General features: G+C 48.5%; 1 protein-coding gene across 11 annotated transcripts in view; it reads left to right on the plus strand.

Moving 5' to 3' along the window:
- The window catches only part of RGS3 (regulator of G protein signaling 3), a 132,574-nt gene that overhangs the window by 18,585 nt on the left and 92,947 nt on the right, over window positions 1-21,042 (plus strand). For 3 of the 11 annotated variants that reach the window (XM_035255135.3, XM_009001686.5, XM_009001715.5), the window contains exons 3-8: window positions 2,271-2,329; window positions 3,291-3,385; window positions 4,403-4,471; window positions 13,603-13,663; window positions 14,768-14,858; window positions 15,436-15,491. In XM_035255135.3, the coding sequence (XP_035111026.1) occupies window positions 2,271-2,329; window positions 3,291-3,385; window positions 4,403-4,471; window positions 13,603-13,663; window positions 14,768-14,858; window positions 15,436-15,491 (431 nt within the window). Of the gene's footprint in view, window positions 1-2,270; window positions 2,330-3,290; window positions 3,386-4,402; window positions 4,472-13,602; window positions 13,664-14,767; window positions 14,859-15,435; window positions 15,492-18,623; window positions 18,750-21,042 lie in introns of those variants that run through there. The other 8 variants (XM_009001707.5, XM_017975716.4, XM_078374626.1 and 5 more) reach the window with 7 other exon arrangements.

The following is a 21,042-nucleotide window of genomic DNA, read 5'->3' on the forward strand; positions in this document are numbered from 1 at the left end:
AATCCTGTGTAAGTTTTTGTTAGATAAAACAGAAAACCATGCATTCCCAGAATAGTGATTGAGGACTGGCTCTGTGCTGGGGGCTGGGAACACCAAGGAGAAGCACCCACCCCTGTCCAAGTGGTGTTGATGGGATGCCAGGGAAGACTTGGCAGAGGGGGTGATGTCCACATGGTTAGGAGGAACAGGCCTGAGCCAGGCAGAGAGGAGCTGGGAGTGTGTGGCTAGCACTTCATGCATAGGGCCAGCTAGTGCAAAGGCCTGGGGGTCAGAGGGAGCAGGATGCATTTGAAGAGCTGTCTTGCATGGCTGGAGCACCACACAGGAAGAGTTCATACTCCACCTGCTTGTCCCTCCATGTGTCCGTCTTTTTATCCAGCACATAAATAGTTACTGAGCTGCTGTCATTGCCCCCACTGCCTGGACTCTTCAGTTTAGCCCAGAAGGCCCTGCCTATCTCTCCAGCCTCCTGGCTTTTGCTGGTGAAGTTACCCTCTACCTCCGGCTCTGTCCAGTTACTTGCACGTCTATGAATGCATCTTGCTTGCTCCTGCCTCTGTGCCTTTGCACCCACTGTTCACTGTGCCTGAAATAACCTTTCTTCTTTTGAACTCCTTTTGAAAAATAACTCCTCCCCTGCTCTGATTTTGCAAGAAATATGCCTGCCTTCATCATCATTATGACTCAGGAAGGAAGGCTCATTTTGCCTTATTATTTCTCCCTCCAGGAATCATCCCCCCGACCCACCTGCCTAGGCTGGGTTTATTGTTTCCTCCTTCATGTCTTTGTCACAGCCCTGACTACACTGTGCCACCTGTGCCTGGCCTCTCCACCAGACTGAGAATGCAATGAGGGCAGGGGCTGGGTCCGCCTTGTCACACTGCTGGCCAGAGAGACCCAGGAGGTCACCAGGCCTGGGTTCTGCCCTCAAGAACCACACCCTTGAGGGAAGGGATACACACAGGAACAGTAACCAGGATACTGGGCAGACTAGACTAGCAGGCGCCTGGGGCCTCTGGTCCTGGCCGTGGGGGGCCCAAGGTGAAGTTCCCAAGGACTAGCAGAGGGGTGTTCTCTGCCTGTCAGGGCCTGACTCCAGCTGTGCAAACAGTTTTTGCAGAATGCATCTTGGCCTCCACCACTCCATTTGTCCTGCACAGTTTGCTTTGGCTTCACCCCAGTCTCGGGCCCTTCATCCCTTCCTGTTGGTCCCCACTCCTGCCTTTGGCTTCCCAAGCCTTGCACCTCAGACTACTGGGAGCACTGTCTGAGCTGAACCCTAGGGCTCAATGAAAACCAGACATAAAAGAAAATCGAGCAGAGGCTCAGGTGCTATTAGGTCTATTGTCTGCTTTCTATAGACCTCAGGCAAATGACACCACCTACTCTCATGACCACACCTGCACCACCCCACACCTCTCCTCTTGGCTTTATTTATTATTATTTTTCTTTAGCAAACACTTGTTGAGCAATTACTTATTTGCCAGGCACTCTTCTGAGCACTTCAGACACATGACCTCATTTAATTGACACAACGACCATGTGAAGTGCATGTTATTATCACTAACCCATTAAAAATGGCAAATTCTGTCCCAGGCAAAGCAAGTCACTCTAGCTTATATGGTGAGTAGGTGGTGCAGCTGGGATTCATGCCTGGGTCTGTCCACCCCTGGGGCCCGAGCTTGTGACTCCTGTGCTGTGCTGTCTGGCAGCCATAGCATGGCCCACAGTACATGCTGAGTGACCTGTTCTCAAGCTTGGCCCCTTCATTCCCAGAAGGCAGTCTTGTGTGGTCGAAGGAGCACTGGACTGGGAGTCAACAGATATGGGTTCCAAGTCCACCTGTCATTCCCATTGTTCTATGATGTGGGCAAGTTTCTTACTGTCTTTGGGCCCCCCTTGAAGCCTCATTTCCCCCATTACATGAGGGGTTGGATTCCATAAACTGCAGTTCTCTTCCACCTGTAAGATTCAGGGAATTGAATGTACTCCATAATGCCTTGGTGAGAGTACTGCCAGATCATGGGAGATGGTGGGAAGGGTCTAGATCGGAGTGGGTTAATATCTAAAGGTGGTTATACAGATTAAGGGCCTGGTAGTAGGAACCAGAGCCCTATTGCTCACAGATACACTTTTCTTTTTAGGTCTTTCTATTCATGTGGGTGTACATGTCTATGTGTGTCTCTCTTTCTCCGTGTGTGTGTGTGTGTGTGTGTGTGTGTGTGTGTGTGTTTCCATTCATCCACCCCAGTGTTTGAATTCTCTTTTAGTTATAGAAGGCAAAGGCCTAATGAGCAAGGATCCCGGGGCCTGTGATCCCTATGTGAAGGTATGTGGTGGGGCCGGAGGTGGGGAGTGGGATATTGAGAGGCCATGTTACTGGGCTCAGTCCCAAGGTCCCAGCAGACCTGTGGGACTGGTGCTCTTTAAGGAGGTGGTTGCCGTTTCACTCATCTGGTCAGTAGGCATTTATTGGGTCCAATGCTGGGATAGACTCCTTCCCTTAGCTTGGCTGGGTCCCTGGGGCTTCCTGCAGTAGCCAGAATTTTAAGGGTGATCTTGGTCATCCACATAGGTGGGCACAGTGAGTGTATGGATGGCTGAAATCCACAGGCAATCCCAAGCCCTCTTGTGAAAAGCACCATTTTCACCCATTTTTTCCCCAAACTAGGGGCAGGATGGCCAGATTTGGACAGCAGGGTGGATGGAGTATCTCTGAGGGCTGGAAGATCCTTCTGGGTTGGGCCTTTGCTGTAAAGACAGGGTCCCTGCAGGGGTGGGGCTCTACTTTCAGTGAGAGTCAAAGGCCAGGAGCCTCCTAGAATGTGGCAGCAGGGGTGCCAGGTGCTGGCCGTCAGCATTCTTCCTGAAGCCTTCAGGCTGATCAGAGGCCCCTGCTGGCAAGAACTTGATCAGGAGCAGGGCTAGAAAAGCCCTGGGGTGAGAGCATGGATTTGGGGCCTTGACAGGAGGCTGACCTGGAGCCTCTGTGAAGGGAACACTCAGCAGCTGCAGGGAACTTAGAAGAGAGGAGCCCTTTCGCTTCTGGGAAAACCACTCTGCTTGGGGGACAAGCAAAGATGATGAAGTTGTACCCCACCTTGGGTTGCCTTTTTGGTACCACCCACCATGAGGCCTTGTCCTGGCACCTGCTTCCAGTGCCTCTTGCCCTGGGCTCTTTGTTCCCTTCTAGCATCTGATAGAAGGGACTCTATTCTGTCCTCTACAGTGGCTGACTTGAAGATGTGCCATGAGATCCGCTAATCATGCTTCCTTTTTCCCAATTCAAGATTTCTTTGATCCCTGAAGATAATAGACTACGCCGTCAGAAGACACAGATCGTTCCAGACTGCAGAGACCCGGCTTTCCACGAGCACTTCTTCTTGTAAGAGTCTGGTGCAGCTGCGCCCTAGAAAGGAGAGGGAAGGAGCGTTTATCTGGAAACATCTCTGTTTGCCAAATCTAGAACTAGATCTATGCAAAACAAAACAAAACAAAACAAAAACCCAGTGACTTCTAAAGGAGGTCTTTGTTTTCTCACTCACTTGTGTCCTTGCATCCCTGGCACTGGGCCCAGCAGTGAGGTCCACTGTGATAAGGTATCACTTGGCTAGCTCTCATAGCTAAAATGCCCAGGCTGGGGCTGGCAGCCCCTGAAAAGTGTAGGCAATTTCCCATTGTGCTTTGGGCCAAGCTTTCTCCTTTAGCAGAAGGAATTTTCCAAGCTGAAGGATGTTTTGCCTCCCTGCCCCCCTTTTTACTTAAAGTTTCTAACCTTTCTGAGCCTTGGCTTCCTTATTTGTAAAATGGGGCTAATAATAGTAGCAACCTCAGAGAGCTGTAGGGTGTAAATGGGACAGTGCAACACAACGCAGAGTGGCAGCTATTGTTATTATTTCTTTCCCCAGTCTCTGAACTCTGGGGCCAATGGGAAGGTAATGAACATTTTGTATTTTCCTATTAGTGAAAATTAATAATAATATCTTGTTTTTTTTCTCACCACATAAAGTAATTTTGCTTATGATAGGAAAATAGAAAATATAGATGAGTAAAAGGAAGAAAATAGAAAACACCTATAACCCTCCTACTCACATATATGCCTTACTGCATTTCTTTTCAGACCTTTTAATTTGTGTGGGTGTGTATGTTTGCATGTGTGTGTGTATGTCTATATGCATATGTTTACAAAAATGGAATTATTTTATGATAGTGTGTTGTAACCTCCTTTTTGTCCTTAACAACATAATGTAAACTCCATGTAAAATGCATGGAGGTACTCATCTCTTACTTTATTTGTAATATAGTTTATTTAACCAGCTCTTGAGGCTACTGACTCTATGAGTCAGTCATGGCCTGGAGCTTGGCCCTTACTAACAGTCCGATGGTCTGATTGGCTTTGCAGTCCTGTCCAAGAGGAGGATGATCAGAAGCGTCTCTTGGTTACTGTGTGGAACAGGGCCAGCCAGTCCAGGTGAGGAGAGCTGCTGAGCTGGAGGGGGATTCTGCTCTGGGCTAGTGGGTGACAGCCAGGCTGCCAGCATACAGGAGGCATTTGATTAGTGTCTGCTGGAGGAATGAGTGGTAGTGGCAATACTAAATTGCAGAGGCTGCGCCTCCCTGAGTCCCCATCACTCCAGGTGTTACCAAGGACTGTGTTATCAATGAGCATTTGCTGAGCACTCAGTATCAAACAAGGCACTGTGCTGGCCACTGGGAATGCCGGCCAGCCTACACGCGGATTCTGTTCTCAAGCTGTCCACCCACTGTTCAGGTGGGGATACCGGGCACTGCATGGAGAGAAATTACAATAACAACATGTACATACTCAGTTCTACAGGACTCTAAGCACCTTGAAAAACAGGGCTATTTCTTTTTTAGTCATCGTGGTACCTAGTGCCTAGCACATAGATGTTTATTAGATATTGGCTGCAAAGTAACGCAAAGGAATAATATGAATAATAAAGACCATCAGTATGGGAAGAGGGAGAGTTCACTGTGGTCTGAGATAATCAAGGAAGGCTTCACGGAAAAAGTGGAGTTTTGAACTTGGGCACAGATGAAGAATAAGACAACTAAAGAAGAAGGTTGGAAATGGTGTTCCAGGCAGGGCACAGCATGGGCAAAGGCAAAGAGGCAGAAATACTCACTATGAGCTCAGGCTGCTTTGAGGAGGCCAGGTGAGGGAGTATAGAAGTTTTGTGTAGGAGAATCCAAACAGGCTGATCTTGCAGGCAGTGTGGGACACAGGAGGGCAGCTCTGGCCATTAGTGATGGCGGTTGGAGCAGAGCAGGGGAGGAGCGCCGGGCAGGGGAGCATGAGAATTGGCTGCTAAGTGACAGCAATGGACTGCCATGGCTCACTGTCAGCAACAGTGGTTCATTTGGCTGGTGCAGCCTAAGGAATCTGGGATACCCCATGGTCAGGATCATTTGTGTAGCAATCACATTACTGAATGGTGACTGAAAAGTGGCTTTCATGAACAAAAATCAGCTCAATGCATCAGCTGAGACCTGGAAAACATTTTTGGGTTCAGTACTGTTTAGCACCCTAAATGTTATTAGCTAATACGTTTTTTGAAGTCGGGCTGTATTTAACCTACAAAACTAAGGATTTCCCCTTTAATAGAGTATCTTCTTTTCATCATAGGGTAGTATAATACAATAAACCTCATTTATTCATTTATTCATTTATGCATTCAGCTGCCATTTCCTGGGCATCAATGTGGCAACATGCTGGGGATGCATAGGGCCAAAGACTTTCCTGTTCTCTAGAGGAGCTGAGAGTGAGGAGGGGACATCATGTTAATAACAAGAGCAATCACTGAGTGGGTACTGATCTGGGGCCAGGGATTAACAGTGGATTATCTCATTTAATTCTTACAACAACTCTAAGAAGAGTGTGGTTTTGTCCCAGTTTTCAGAAGAGGAAACTGAAGTTTGGAGAGGTTAGGAATTTGCCTAAAGCCATACAGTTAACAATAGAGCCAGGATGGAATCCAGGCAGCTGGACGCCAGGGTCCTTCCCCTCAACACTGTACTGCCTCATGGGTGCACAGGTGAAAGGACAGAAGAAAGAGCCAGTGAAGTAGAGAGGGCAGGGCAAGGCATGTGTAGAATGAGGAGGGATCTGCAAACTCATTGATGTTGCTGGAAGGTACAAAGTAGGACTGGCTAAAGGTTAGCTGAAGAGGTTGGTATAAGCCAGGTCAGATGATTCTGTAGATTCTCTTTGGAGTGTGCACTAAGGGCCAGTGGTTCTTTATCCTGGATGTGTATCAGAATCCCTTAGGATGCTTATGAGGAACAGATTCTCAGGTGCCACATTACATTAATTACATCCAACTCTTCATGGGCAGGGATGAGAAATCGGCATTTAAACATGTCTGCAGAGTGAACTTCTTGCAGCCATGTTGGTGTTTGGGAATGTCTGGCCATTGGGAGATACTGCAGTGTGTCAAGCCAGGGAATGACATGTACATTCTAGATCTATTGCTTTGGTAGGTCTTTGGAAGGTTAGGGTGAGAGAGAGGCTTTGGGGCTAGGGAGGGGAAAAGAGACTCAGGCCATATTTAGGAGATTAAATCAATAGTGCTTAGTGGTGATTTGGCTGTGAGAGCAGTGTGAGAAGTCAAGGGTAACTCCTGGGTGGCTGGCGGTGTCTCCACCTAGGACGGAGTTACTGGAGGGGCAGGTGAGTCAGCTTGGGATACAGTGAGATGCAGGTGCTCGGAGGGGAGCCAGGTCAGAGCTGTGAGGAAGGGCTTGCCTTTACTTACCTGGAACTTGGAAGACAGAGAGATGGGAGCCATCAGCATGAAGGCAGTGAGTAAAATTCTGAGCAAGTGAGACTGTAAAGGAAGATCATTGAATGCTAAGGACCAAGAGTCAGATCCCCGTCTTTGAAGGGACAGGAAAATGAAGGGAAAGTCCTGAAGAAGACAGCAGAATGTCAGAGAGGCATATGGACACCCAGCCAGCCCATTGGGTGCAGGCAGACATCAGACTGCTGGAGAAGGAGCCGGTCATGCCATTCATGGTTTTTGGAAAGAAAATGAGGCCAGGGAAAGTGAGTCAGCGTCATGGGGCAGTGTCTCCACTTGTTGCCTATTTTGGGAAAGTGAGATGCCTTATTAAACAAAATACAGCCAAACTCATGGTCACAGTCCCAGCCTGAAGCTCAAGAGTATCAGAGCCTTCGGAGCAGAGGGCCCTGTGAAGCTGTGAGCTGCACACAGACGGGCCGGCCTCCTTGTGCTCTCCTTGTCCTCTCTCCTTTATCGATCCATTTTGGAATGAGATGGCCTCTGAGCTGGAGGAGGCAGACAGAGTGATTGCAGGAAACTTCAGCTCTGCCGAATGCTCTCAAATCAAATTGTGCCTCTCTGAAGGACGGACATTCAACTTATCAACATGAAAGACAATTGTGGAAGGAAGGAAACATTTACAGAATTATTCTCTGTGCCAAGCACTTTACATACATTATCTCATTTTATCCTCATCATGATCCTGAGAGGTAGGAATTATTATTGCCCCTGTCTTCAGAGAAGAGGAAACTGAGGCTTATGAAAGTTGCGGCACTTGCTTGTGATTATATAGCAGCTCATATTTATCAAGCACTTACTGTGTGTGGACGTTAATCTAAGCACATGCCATGCGTTTTCCAGTTTAACCCTCACAACACCATAAGAGTTAGGTATTATTATTATTATTACTCTTTTACAGGTGAGGAAACAGGCACAGAGGCATTACATAACTTGCCTAAGGTAACACAGGGTGCTGTGAAACTAGATGTAAATGTAGGCAGGCTGGCGCCAAGCCCACGTTCTTGTAGCCACGTTACAGTACACTTGACCATCTCACATGGATGATAAATGACTTCAAAGCATACTCTTTCTGTGTCAGCATGCTTGCTCCTCAGGACTCAGGCTGCTTCTCATTGCATTTATAGTGTAGTTTCATTGATTGTTTGCTTGATTGATTGAGACAGGATCTCACTCTGTCACCTAGGCTAGAGTGCAGTGGTGTGATCAGAGCTTACTGCAGCCTGGGCTCAATTGATCCTCTAGCCTCAGCCACCTGAGTAGCTGAGACTACAGGTGCGTGCCACCATACCCAGCTAATTAGGAATTTTTTTTTTTTTTCGTAGAGATGGTGCCTTGCTATGTTACCCAGGCTGGTCTCCAACTCCTGGCTGCAAGTGCTCTTCCTGCCTCAGCCTCCCAAAGTGCTGGGATTACAGACATGAGCTGTTGCTGAATTGACAGTGGAGTTTTATAAAATCATTCAGCCAGATGTGTGGAGGTCACAATTTGAAACTGATAGGAGATAACAGGAAAGCATCTGTTTCACTAATTCTCACAATCCTCCCAGGGATGGCTGTGAACTCGGATTAGAGAAACAAGATGATCTACAAAGAAGCTCTGGGGAAGGGCTAGATGATTGCAGTTCACCATGGTGATCACGGTGGGAACTGAGGAGAACCAGGCCTCAGCACAGTAGATTTTGGCTTAGCTGTGACTAGCTGTATGACCATGAGTCAGTCGCTTCCCCATGCTGAGCCTCAGTTTCCTTGTCAGTAAAATGCGGTGATCACTAATGTTTCTTTCAGCTTCAAGGTCCTGTGAGTTTTAAAAAATTATAGGCATTTTCAAATGCATGCAGAGGTAGAAAGTATCACATAATAAACCCTCATATACTCATAGCGCAGTTTCATCAATTATCAGTATGGTCAATCTTATTTCATTTATACCCATCCACCCTCCCCTTCTCCAGTGAATTATTTTAAAGCAAATCCCAGACATCTCATCTCATTAGTATATATTTCTAAAAGATGGTGTTAAAAATTAATCATGATGACATTATCACACTTAAAAATTAATAGTAATTCTTCAATATGTCCGTGAATATGGGACTCAGCTTTAAAATTCTGTTTGATAATATGGCAAAAGCCAAATTGAAGCTTCTAGTATTAATCGTAGCATTTTCAGAACTTGTGGCCAGGGAACAGACTTGGAGAGAATTATAATGTTGGGTACCAAGGTAAAAAATGTATATATGTATTATATTTATATCTCCAAACATTATATTCAATATATTACATATAAATTAAATATTATATATTATACATAAATTATATATAATACATATACATAAATTATATAATATATGTTACATGTAATATATAATAAATAATTATATTACAAATTATATATTATATAATATGTAATTATACAGTATATAATAATACATATAACAATTACATATTATGTAATATAAAATATATTTTATATTATTGGTATATACAGATTACATATATAATTATATGTTATATATGTTCTTTATATATTTATATATGTAACTAAAGAACATTATATATACATGTAATTAAAGGATATAGTCTTTTTTTTGGTAATTTTTTTTTTTGAGACAGAGTTTCACTCTTGTGTGTGATCTCAGCTCACTGCAAACTACCCCTCCTGGGTTCTAGTGATTCTCCTGCCTCAGCCTCCTGAGTAAGCTGGGACTGCAGGCGTGGGCTACTATGCCTGGCTAAGTTTGCTATTTTTAGTAGAGATGGGGTTTCACCATGTTGGCCAGGCTGGTCACAAACTCCTGACCTCAGGTGATCCTCCCACCTTGGCCTCCCAAAGTGCTGGGATTATAGGCATAAGCCACCACGTCCAGCCAAGGACATAATCTTTTATGCTAATAGTAGCTACATTTAGGGAGATTCCGCTTGTGATTTGCCCTGCACCGTCCCAGGCATTGTAAGTGTATGCAGTCTTTTAATCTGTTTTATAAACGAGATCTCAGTGCCAAGTACATGGCCTAATGTCAGAAAGCTTGTGACTAGTGATGGGTACTGGGCTTAAAGAAAAAGTGAATGGAAAAATCTATGTTCAAGTCATCAAGTTAAAAATAAATTGGGATTAAATGGTGTAACCCTGTAACAGAAATAGTTTAAGACTCCTGAGAGGGAGAACTAAAGTGCATTTTCTCAAAAATAATATATTTTTTCATCTTGTAAAGAGTCTGCAACCCTATGCTCAAAAGTAAACCAAATACTATTCCCCACATGCACTGCATGAAGCCTTTATACTGGCTGTTCTGTCTGCCCAAATGCTCTTTCGCTCTCGCTCAATTCACAGGTCTTCTCCCAGCCTCTCAGCCTGAAACTACCTCTTGTGTCCCTGAGCCTTCAGAATTTGTTGCCTGCACTGTTCATCTGTCAATCTCACCCTGTCTTGTGGCATCCCCTGTATTGCTGTCTTGAACTGCTATTTAAATTCCTGGATGTTTGTCTTGTTTCCTTAATGCTGTGGCTCCTTGCCCAGTGCCTGTCAATCATGGTCGTGATGGATTCATCCATTTGTCAAGCCTTCAGTAAGTGCACCAAGCCCAGAGCTCAGGGATTGGCAGTCATAATTAACCAAGGCTTGGTGCCAGAAGCATTGCAGCTAGTGAGATTTCAGGCACTCCCCAGGGTGAGAGGTAGTTCCCAAATTTATAAACTGACTGCTGTATTGTCATATACTCAGGTTGCTTTAAAATAAGTCCTTCTTTCTCCAAAGATTTTTTAAAAGCAGGCATAAGGAATAGCTAATTGAAGAACACTTAGAGGTTCCTGCTTATGGACCTTAATTGTGGCAATTTACTCTGCCTGAGTTATCGTGAAATCATGGGATGCCCCTTAGCAGGAAGTAAAACTCAAGGGAGGCTATTAACCATTTAACATTCTCTAAGCACCAAGGAATGAAAATTTCACTTATTGAAGAGCAGAGAGAGGCTGCCCAGCTAATGCATTGGCCTGGAGATTTAGAAAGTTTCAGCCCTACCCAGTATGAAAGAAAATTATACAGCAGAGTAGTGTAGGCACCTGAATAGCGGCTGGATTTCTCTCAAATGTGTGACAAAATGAAATTGGTATAAGGACTTTGGCGGAGTCTTGCCAAGGCTTTTCTGGAATGGCAGCTCAGATTAGTCCCGGCTGTTTCTGATGATCACTGTGACTGTCTCCTGTTAGTGCTGACTTGGCTACATCCCAAGGGGGAGGAGTATTTGTTTTTGGCGGTGGGCTGGGGAGGTGGATGTGGAAGGGTCGCTTTAATGGGGTGAGTGCATTGTCCTTTTTGAATAGATTATTAATAGAGCCTTGGATGATGAGAGAAGCAAGGGAGAAGGGAGCAGATGGAGCCAAGGCTGGAGGAACTGGGAGCAGGAGGAGTGGTGGATGGGCTGAGAGGAGCTGTTGAGAGACAGACAGACGCAGGGGCTTCAGCCCTGTGCCATGGGACAGAGCATGGGTTTGCAGGCAGGTGGACCAGTTTCGAGGAGCAATCCCCCAGCGTTCTGCCTCCTGACCCCTCGCTTGACTTGGCTGCCTGTGAGAAGCTAGTTCTGTTTTGCTTAGGACTGTCAGGTGATAAGCTGCCACCCTTTCCGGAGAATCTGAACAATATGTCTTTATAGAGACCTTCTAGATCACTGACTAGGGCAGGCATAAGTGGGTGCTTGGCAGGATCCCCTGGAGAGCTTTCTCCAGGCTCCCATGTCCAAGCTCTACCTTGGACCAACTAGTTTTGGGTCCTCAGGAAGAAGTCCTGGAGCACAGAACTCAGACAGGCTGTTCAGGTGGTTTTGTGGCACACTTCTGGTTAGAACCACTGCCCTAACTCAGGACCCCTTAGACCAGGTTCTGGAAAAGTAAACTCCCTTAGACTAGGGAGTTTACTACCTAGCCAGCAGCCTGTTCCATCTTTGGCTTTGATATTGTGCCTTCCACAGGACATGCCAAATCTCTCATTTTTGTGGGTCCTTCAGATATTAAAGGCAGCCTCCAGGGTTATGTTCCAGCCTAAATATCCGTGATGCTTCTTGATTAATAGTTATTAAACCAACCTGTGAAGGAGTCCAAGTTGAGGATGGGGTAAAAAAGAGGAGAACAGAAAGATAAACGTTAAAAAAACCTTAGTGTCAGGATAGAACAGGATGTGGCACAATAAAAGTACTTAAAAGTAGATTGATACTTTTTTTTCCCTGATTACAAAAAGGGTACTTGTTCCCTATGAAAACAGTGAAAACCCATAAAAGAAAATTAAACCCTTAGTAATCCCACCTAGCAGATATAACCACTGTTAGTATTTTTGTGGATGTCTTTCTCATTAAACTCACATTACTCATTAAATTTACAGCTTTGTAAACTTCCTTTTCTCTAACAATAGCAAGATATTTTTGGACTTTATTAATATTAATTGATGTTATCATTATTTTTTTTTGAGACAGGGTCTTGCTTTGTCCCTGCAACTGCCTCCTATTAGAGCTGACTTGGCCACTTCCCAAGAGGGAGGAACAGTTACACACAATCACAGCTCACTGCAGCCTTGACCTCCTAGGCTCAAGTGATCCTTCTACCTCAGCCTCCTCAGTCGATGGGGCTATAGGCTCATGCCATTATGCCCTGCCAGTTTAAAATTTTTTTGTAGAGATGATGTCTCCCTATGTTGTCCAGGCTGGTCTCAAACTTCTGGGCTCACGTGATGCCTCCCAAAGTGCTGGATTACAGGTGTACAGGTGTCAGCCACTGCACCTGGCCCATGCCGTCATTATTAAAGCTGCCGACTCTTAGTCCCTGATTGTTGGACATTGAGGCTCAATGGTGGACATTCTTCAGGAACTCTGAATTCTTCTTCTTCTTCTTTTTTTTTTTTGAGGTGGAGTCTGGTTCTGTCACCCAGGCTGGAGTGCAGAGGCACAATCTCGGCTCACTGCAACCTCCACCTCTCAGTTTCAAGTGATTCTCCTGCCTCAGCTTGAGTAGCTAGGATTACAGGCATGCACCACCATGTTTGGCTAATTTTTGTATTTTTAATAGAGACAAGGTTTCGCCATGTTGGCCAGGCTGGTCTCAACTCCTGACCTCAAGTGATCCACCTGCCTAGGCCTCCCAAAGTGCTGGCATTACAGGTATGAGCCACCATGCCCAGCTGTGAATTCTTTTTAATCAAGAGGGACCAGATTGAACTTAGTCCCTTGCCATAGTCTGACATCCCCATGGGGCCTGACCCTGGCCCATGCCTACCTGCCCTGCTGGCAGCCAGGTCAGATTGGTCTCAGCAACTTTTGTGTCACGTTGGTTTGGACCTTGATCTGTAGGCTTCTAAGAACTGCTCAGCTCCTTCCTGGACCTGAGACAAAAATTCTTGAGCTTGAAGTCCCATAACTATTCTTCTCCACTGAGCATCACTAACTGATGTGGGCAAGGAGGTTCCCTGTGGGGACCAGCTCTTCAGATCTACCAAGCACCGGAGCAGTTAAAATTCGTGAAGTACCTCTGAGCTTTTGTGTTTGGTGGAGGGACTGCTGAACTTGTCCTATGATCTTGGGAAAGGGACCAACTCTGAGTCTCCATTTTTCCTTCTGTAAAATGGAGATAATAGCTCCTCTCTAGCCTGCCTCACACAGTCAGAAGGATCAAATGAGATGATGTGGGTAAAGTGCTTTGTAAACTGCAGTACATCAGGCAAACTCATGCTATACTTGATAATGGACCTCCTGATAGAACCCAAGAAAAAGTGCTGACTCAAGCCTCAATTGTTCTCCCAGACAGAGTGGACTCATTGGCTGCATGAGCTTTGGGATGAAGTCTCTCCTGACTCCGGACAAGGTGGGTCCTAGGGATGCTCTGTCAGGATCATGCCACCTGGGCCGGTGCTGGTACAGGCAGGATTTCTCTCTGTGAGATGGTACCCCACTGAGACAGGGGCCTGCTGGGGTTGTCTGCATAGAAGTACTATGTTTGTTACCTGCCTAGCTGAGGGTTTTGGTCCCCTTTTTGGTTTGTCTTGCCAGAGAGCCATTGTTAGGCAGCCCAAGTCTTCCCAGGAGGCCCTGAGTCTGGCATCTGCTATTGAAGATACTGGCAGATCCCTTGGGGCCCAGAGTGCTCCTGGGCCGGCCCCAGAAGAGGAGGGCCAGGTGCCTCCATGGTCTGTTCCAGGGGTCCTCTTCTTATGTCTACCAGGCCTGATATTTCTGGGCCTGACAGGTGCTCAGGGATGGAGTGAGCAGCACCAGCCTCTGTGGAGCTTTTTTTCAGGCTTCAGGAGGACTCTGGGACCCAAGAATCCTCCCTCTGGGTCACTTATCAATTTTTACTCTGTACTGCATCCCCCAAACTGGAAGGTGGAGGGTGGGGAGACTTCCTTTTGTACATCCCTGGAAATGTCCTGGTGGCCTGTGGCATGGCCTGCCACGTAGCTTTGTGTCCTGGGGTGGATGGCTGAGGACCCTTTGTCCTGCACATGGGTCCTAAAGAGCTTCTCTTGACTGCAGCCTTGGCTTCGTTCTCCTGGGAAGAGATGTTCCCCATGGAGACTGCTCAGGAACCACAGGATGCCGACTTTTTGGCCTCTCCATCCCTCTTTCACTCCCTCACTTCTGTCAACAAATATAGCTCCTACTGTATACCAGGCATAGTGTGGGGCACATCAGAGAGCCTATGCACAACTTAGTGGGGGAGACAGGCAAGAAGATGGTTGTCCTCCAGGGATAAGAGGCTGTGGGAATGTGGCAGAGGGGAGAGCCAATTCTGCCCCGAGCATCACAGTAGGCTTCCTGGAGGTGCAGGCATGGCAGCTCAGGGGCAGGAAGGCTGGAGAGTCTGTCTCTGCTGTGGGAGGGTGTCTGGTGGAGGGGGATCAGTGGCTACCTTTGCCTCCTGTGCCTCTGCCTCCTGTGTCTGAGCGTGCCATTCCTTCTCTTGTGACAGGAGATCAGTGGTTGGTACTACCTCCTAGGGGAGCACCTGGGCCGGACCAAGCACCTGAAGGTGGCCACGCGGCGACTGCAGCTGCTGAGAGGTGCCTGCACACCCACCTCAGCCTCCCTTCCCAGGACCTGCCCCTCCCTCCCTTCTTGCACAGTGGCATCAGTCCTGGTATTTGGTGACCCCTGCCTCCCAAATGCTATCAGGCTGCTAGGTGCAGGAACTTCTCAGGAGCAGGCAGCCTCTTGCCCATGCCTCCTCTGTTTCCTTGGACAGGCTATGGCCTGACCCCTTGTGGTTTAGCTCCCTCACTTATGGGGTACTTTATGCTTCCCCAATGGCTCCTTCCCAGCTCGTGTCTCAGGGATACCCCAGGCTGCCTTGCTCACCTTGGGGTACCCACCTCTATAGACAGGGCGTTTAGGCCCTGCTATGATCTCCAAGGCTCAGAACATGGATTTCATGGCCCTTTTCCTATTCTGCCTTTCCCACATGCAGCCCTGGCCCCTGAGTCCCTGTCTGGATTGAGCCTCAGGTGTCCTCATATCCTGAGGCCAGGAGTGGCCCTGGGCAGCTCCATGAGCCTGTTGCCCAGTACTGTCCTCTGGGTGGTCCAAGGAGAGCCTTCTGTGCCACCAGTAGCTTTCTGATTCTGCTCTGTTGCCTTCCAGACCCGCTGCTGAGAATGCCAGGAAGTGGGGACACTGAGAATGGGGAGAAACTAAAGGTAGGTGGGGACAAGCTAAGGCATTGCTCCAGGGGCTGCATCTGCTCCTTGTCAGCCCCTGGGCCCAGGAAACCCCTAAAGGGACAGCATTTGGTGCTTGAAACTCAGCCAGTCATGCACTCAGCAGGAATGATTTCTTGACTTTCCTGAGGTATGTTATAGGAAATAAATGCTCTTCTCAGGGTATCCGTGATCATGGCAGGTGTGGGGAGAGAGCCAGGCCCCTGCCTCTGAAAATGCAAACATCTGGATCTTACTAACTTTTGGCCTCTGGAAACTTAGTCCTCCCCTTCTCACCCCCCTCTCAGCCCCCTGCTTCCCCTGCAACTGAGGCCGAATCACCCTCTCAGGTTAGGTTTGCTTGATGTCAGGGGGCAGCTGTGATTTTGAACCTGAGACCAACAGGTTCTCCATTAGGGCTTCAAGTTTGGACAGGAGCCTTTTTCACGTAGGGGAGTTGGGAGAATTCTCCAAAATTCATTCCATCTCTGCAGGGCATGGCAGGAGATCTTTGGTTTTCTTTAACAATTAAGAGAGGGAATTACTTGGCTAGGCATGGTGGCTCACACCTGTGATGCCAGTACTTTGGGAGGCCGAGGCAGGTGGATCACCTGAGGTCAGGAGTTCAAGAGCAGCCCGGGCAACATGGTGAAACCCCATCTGTACTAAAAATACAAAAAATTAGCCAGGTGTGGTGGTGGATGCCTGTAATCCCAGCTGCTCAGGAGGCTGAGGCAGGAGAATCACTTGAACTTGGGTGGCAGAGGTTGCAGTGAGCCAAGATCATGCCACTGCACTCCAGCCTGGGCAACAGAGCTAAACTCTGTGTCAATTAAAGAGAGAGAGAGAGAGAAAGAGAGAGAAAGAGAGAGAGAGAAACAAACTCCCAGCAATTCATTAGCCTCTGTGTACCAGGTACTGTTACCTAATCCTTACTGTCCCTTCTGAGGCAGCTGTCACTTCTGAATCTCACAGATGAGAGGGACACATGTGGTTCAGAGCGTTAGACCTTCTCCACGGCCACATAGCTGGCAGGTGGTGAAGGCAGGTTCTGAGTGAGGGCCAGCTGCCTTTTCAGGGTGCTGTGGTGCACTGCCTCCTATGCGTGGCCTAGCTGGGAATATACGACGTTGCTGTAGTGCCTGACAGTACATATTACACAATATCAGTGTATTACAATCTACCAAACATTTTCACTTTCACTGATTCAAGTCATTCGCTCATTCATCATTCATTAAATATTTCTACCTAGGTGGGCTGGGCCCTGTGCTGGATGCTGTGATACAGCCATGGACCTGTCCAAGGCCTGGCCCATTGAGCAGTCTAGAGCTGTGCTGGCCAGTGTTGTGACCACCGGCCACCAGTGCCTGCTGAGCACTTGTAATGTGGCTAGTGTGACTGGGGAACTAAGTGTCAACTTCAGTTTTAAGTAATTTCAGTTTATCTGGCACATGTGTCTAGTTGCCACTGGGTTAGACAGAGAAACTTGCCAGGAGTAACTTGTCAGGTTTGTTTTCTGTGGATTCATTAGGAGTTGAAAAGCTTTCCTCTGGCTTCTGTGGGGAACTACAAAGACCTTTTTCCCTCTCTCTGTACTTGCCAAGCACGGAGAGGGTGGTGACCAGGGGAACTCCCCAGGGATTCGTGGAAATTACATGGGCATCAACACCATAGGTTTGCTTCCTCCAACGCCATAGGTTTCTTGGTGGCTTGGAAAGCCCTGCTGCATGCTGGATTCTGCACACAGGCCTGGAGCCCTGGGGCCTTGTTCTGTGGTACATTGGATTTTCCTGAGCTTGCAAACTCAGAGATGTCTGTGGGACTCAGCAAAGAGGGCGTGCTTTTCAGAGGCTTGGTTGGGGCTGGGGGAAAGCCCCTGGAGGCCATCTCTTCAGCTCCTGCACTGTGTAGTTGGGGAGATGGAGGCCCAGAAACCTAGGTGACCTGCCCACAGTAACACAGAAAGCAAAGCTGGGCTGGACTAAGGAGGCCTCTGTCATCAAGGGCTTGAGTGAGTGACTGGGCTTCCCCAGGCCCTCTGAGATGGGCAAAATCGGTTGGGCTCACCACGTGCCGCTCTGCAGGATGCTATCCTGGGACTGCCAGGCAGGAAATAGGACCTGGGTTTTGGTCCTAGCCCCACACTGCCCTGCTGTTTGACTATAACCTCTCCAGGCCTCAGTTTCTTCATCAGTAAGATGAGGAGGCTGGATTGTCTGTTGACCTGGAAATTTTTTCCACGTTTGACTTTATGGTCCATGTATCACCAGATCCTGACAGCAATTCACTTCCATGGACAAATGACAAAGAAATTGACTTTCTTTTTTTTTTTTGAGACGGAGTCTTGCTCGGCTGCTCAGGCTGGAGTGTAGTGGCGTGATCGTGGTTCACTGCAACCTCTGCCTCCTGGGTTCAAGTGATTCTCCTGCCTTAGCCTCCCAAGTAGCTGGGACTACAGGTACCCACCACCACACCCAGCTAATTTTTGTATTTTTTTCAGTAGAGACAGTGTTTTACTATATTGACCAGGCTGGTCTCGAACTTCTGACTCTAAGTGATCCACCTGCCTCGGCCTCCCAAAGTGTTGGAATTACAGGCGTGAGCCACTGTGCCTGGCCGAAACTGACTTTTAAGTAGTTTCCAAGTGGCAGGCAGGTCTTCAGACTCCAAATGTTTTATGTTCCCTGTCTTGAGATGGATGTCTGTGAGTGCAGCCCCTCACAAGGTGTCCTTGGATTCTTTAGGCTGGGGTAGTCTCCTGGATTTCTAGTGGGGATCCTGGGACTTGCAGGGAGAGGAGACTCTGTTATTGAGCAGCTGCGTTTTCTGCCTGGGTTCTCCTCCAGTGAGGGGTGTTTGTAAGAACATTGGAATCACAAAGTGGCCCATGGCGGAGAATGCAGCCAGAACAAAGGCGCCCTCTCCCCGCCAGGCCCGGGGAATACTAACTAGTTGACAGGAATTTTAATATAAAACTCTCCCTCTTCCTTGTCATTCTGAGGTTTCAGGAAGCCTTCGGGCTTATCGTGCAGAGGCACACAGTACAGACAGGGCTTGGGGAGGTGAGAGGTGATTTCCTGCCATTCTTCTATGGGGCGGGCTTCCCAGGGTGCTCATGCCAGGCTGACGGGTGCAGTGTGGGCTCCCGCTGCTGGGGGAGAGTTGGGTTTTCATGGGGCAGCAGCTGAGGCAGGACCTGCAGCCATGAACCGCTTCAATGGGCTCTGCAAGGTGTGCTCGGAGCGCCGCTACCGCCAGGTGGGTCCTTGGCCCCTTATAGGGAGGCTGTGGGGTGTTTGGGATGAGGGTGGAGGGACCACCTGAGCAGGACCTTGCTCCCCACAAGGTCGCCTGTGCCCCCTCCTGCTCCCTGCAGGCTCACTTTGATATCGGGAGAAGGAAGGAGCTGGACCCAAGGCCTCTTTAGGGCCCAGGTCTGTGTGGAGTCCTAACCACTGGCTGGGTGGTGTTTTTGATGAGATAATCCAGCTGGCTTTCTGTTCTTTTTATTTGGGGAGGGCCTGTGGGTGTGAGATTGAAAATGCCGTGGTTGCTGAGCAGCTGGGAGAGGAATTTGTATTTTTGCTAACTTTTCCTACTTCTGACGGGACAGCAGTGCCCATTCTGCCCTCTGTGCGTGTGTGTTGGCCTGTGCTCGTATGCGAGATGGGGTGTTTTTGTATATATGTACATGCGCATGAATTTCCTGCCCACTCCCGCTGATGCCTCACTGTGGATCAGGATTCCTTTGACTTTGGAATCTAACTTTACAGCGAGGGTTTGGCCTCTCAGCCTCCAGTCTTGGAAGGGGGCAGAGTGGGCCATGATGATCCCATTGGCCCGCACTGAGCCTCTTCTGGAACTGTGATGGGGCATTTTTTCTCATAAAATAGGAGTGGGGTCAGGGGTGGTGAAGGCAAGTAATATCTGATCTGGAAGGGAGTTCTGAAATTGTTCTGATTTAAAAAATCACACAGAGAAGCCCCTCTATTTGTTTTAATGACCAGACTGGACTGTGGGTCCTGACTCCTCTGACAGGCAGTGCTTAGGTTCCAGGGAGATCCCCAGAAAGGCCACCTGTACCCCCCCAACCTGCCTGCTAGGGGACCCAGTGTTCTCTCCACAGTCCTCCCCAGCCCTCAGGTTCTGCCCTGCAGGCTCCACTCTGTATTCCCTGCCTTCCTGGAGCTGGGAAAAGCAGCCCCTGCAATACCAGCATCTGAATGGCAGAGTGGTGAGACAGAGAGAGGACTAGATGGAACATCTAGAAGTCTTTGGTCACCCTGAGGCCACGGGCTAGAAGATGGGGCATGCTGGCAGTCAGAGTGGGGCCAGGATCAATTGTGGGCTGGACCTAGAGCTCAGGGACTCAGAGTTCAAGACGGTTGCTATGCTGGAAACCAGTGCAGAGGTGAGAGCAGCAAGCTTTTTGTCAGGTCTGAGCTCAAATCTAGCTCTGCTCCTCTTTAGCGGTGGCTTTTGAGCAAGTCACTGTCCCTCTCTGAGCCTCTATCTCCTAGTCAGGAAAATAGGGATAATGAAATCCAGAGATGGCGCCACAGAAGTGAATAGGATGATGGGTGTGAAGAGCCTGGCTCAGGGTCTGCTGTGCACAGCTAGGAGGTGTTTAATACATGTGGCATTTGGGGATTAAAGCGTAGGCAGGACAGAGGAGCAGAAACTAGGCAGGAGAGCAGAAGTGAGGGGCTGGCATGGGTGAGACCTGGGAGCAGCGGCTGTTTCTGTCCTGGACAGGAAGGAGCAAGAACCACCCGCAGGAAGGACAGGCCATCAGGAGCTGCCAAGGAGTCAGGGCAGGCTGCTCCCTTCACCTCCTGGTCACGGCAGGGCTGAGAGTGGGGAGGGTGGAGGGGGTGGCACTTACTTTGGGTCTTATCTCCTTGTCTGTAAAATGAGCATACTCATCCCCCTCGGGGCTGCAGGGATGGTCAGGTTCTTTGGACACTATGGTCAGCAATCATGGTGGACAGAACATAATTCTGTTTCCTCTGAGCTAGGAGGTGAGCTTGCCTCCTGGCACCTTCTCCTCTTCCCCTCCTTCACACCCCCAGCTGGCTTGGACTGTGATCTGGGCTGGCACTTCTTAGGCTGGTGCCCAGGAGGGTGAGGGGCCCCTGCCCACAGTCCTGCTTAGATGCAGGGTCTGGGTGGGAGGAGGAGGCTGTTTTTCTGGAGCATGCTCCTCCCTAGACCCCACTCTTCAGCTGCTTCCCCAAAACTGGCCCTCCAGAGCCCAGCATGCTGGGATGGGTCTTCTATGCAGGGGGCTTTGGCCCTGGGTGGGGAAGTGCTAGATAGGCTTTGGGACCCTGGCTTCTGCTTGGGTTGAGGGTTGGCATATAAGGCCCCTAAAAACTCCCTGCTAGTTTCATGGAGGGGCCAGGCTCCTGGCATCTTCCCTGGCCTCAGGCAGGCCCGGGAACTAGTGGTTGCTCTTTTCTCCCAGCTTGCCACACTCGCACCCGCGTTTGTTTTTCTTTCTTTCTTTCCATTTTTTTCTCTTCCTGTCTTAGCTGCGTGTTTTCCCAGA

Source organism: Callithrix jacchus, chromosome 1 (assembly GCF_049354715.1).
Source record: "Callithrix jacchus isolate 240 chromosome 1, calJac240_pri, whole genome shotgun sequence".
Taxonomy (NCBI): domain Eukaryota; kingdom Metazoa; phylum Chordata; class Mammalia; order Primates; family Cebidae; genus Callithrix; species Callithrix jacchus.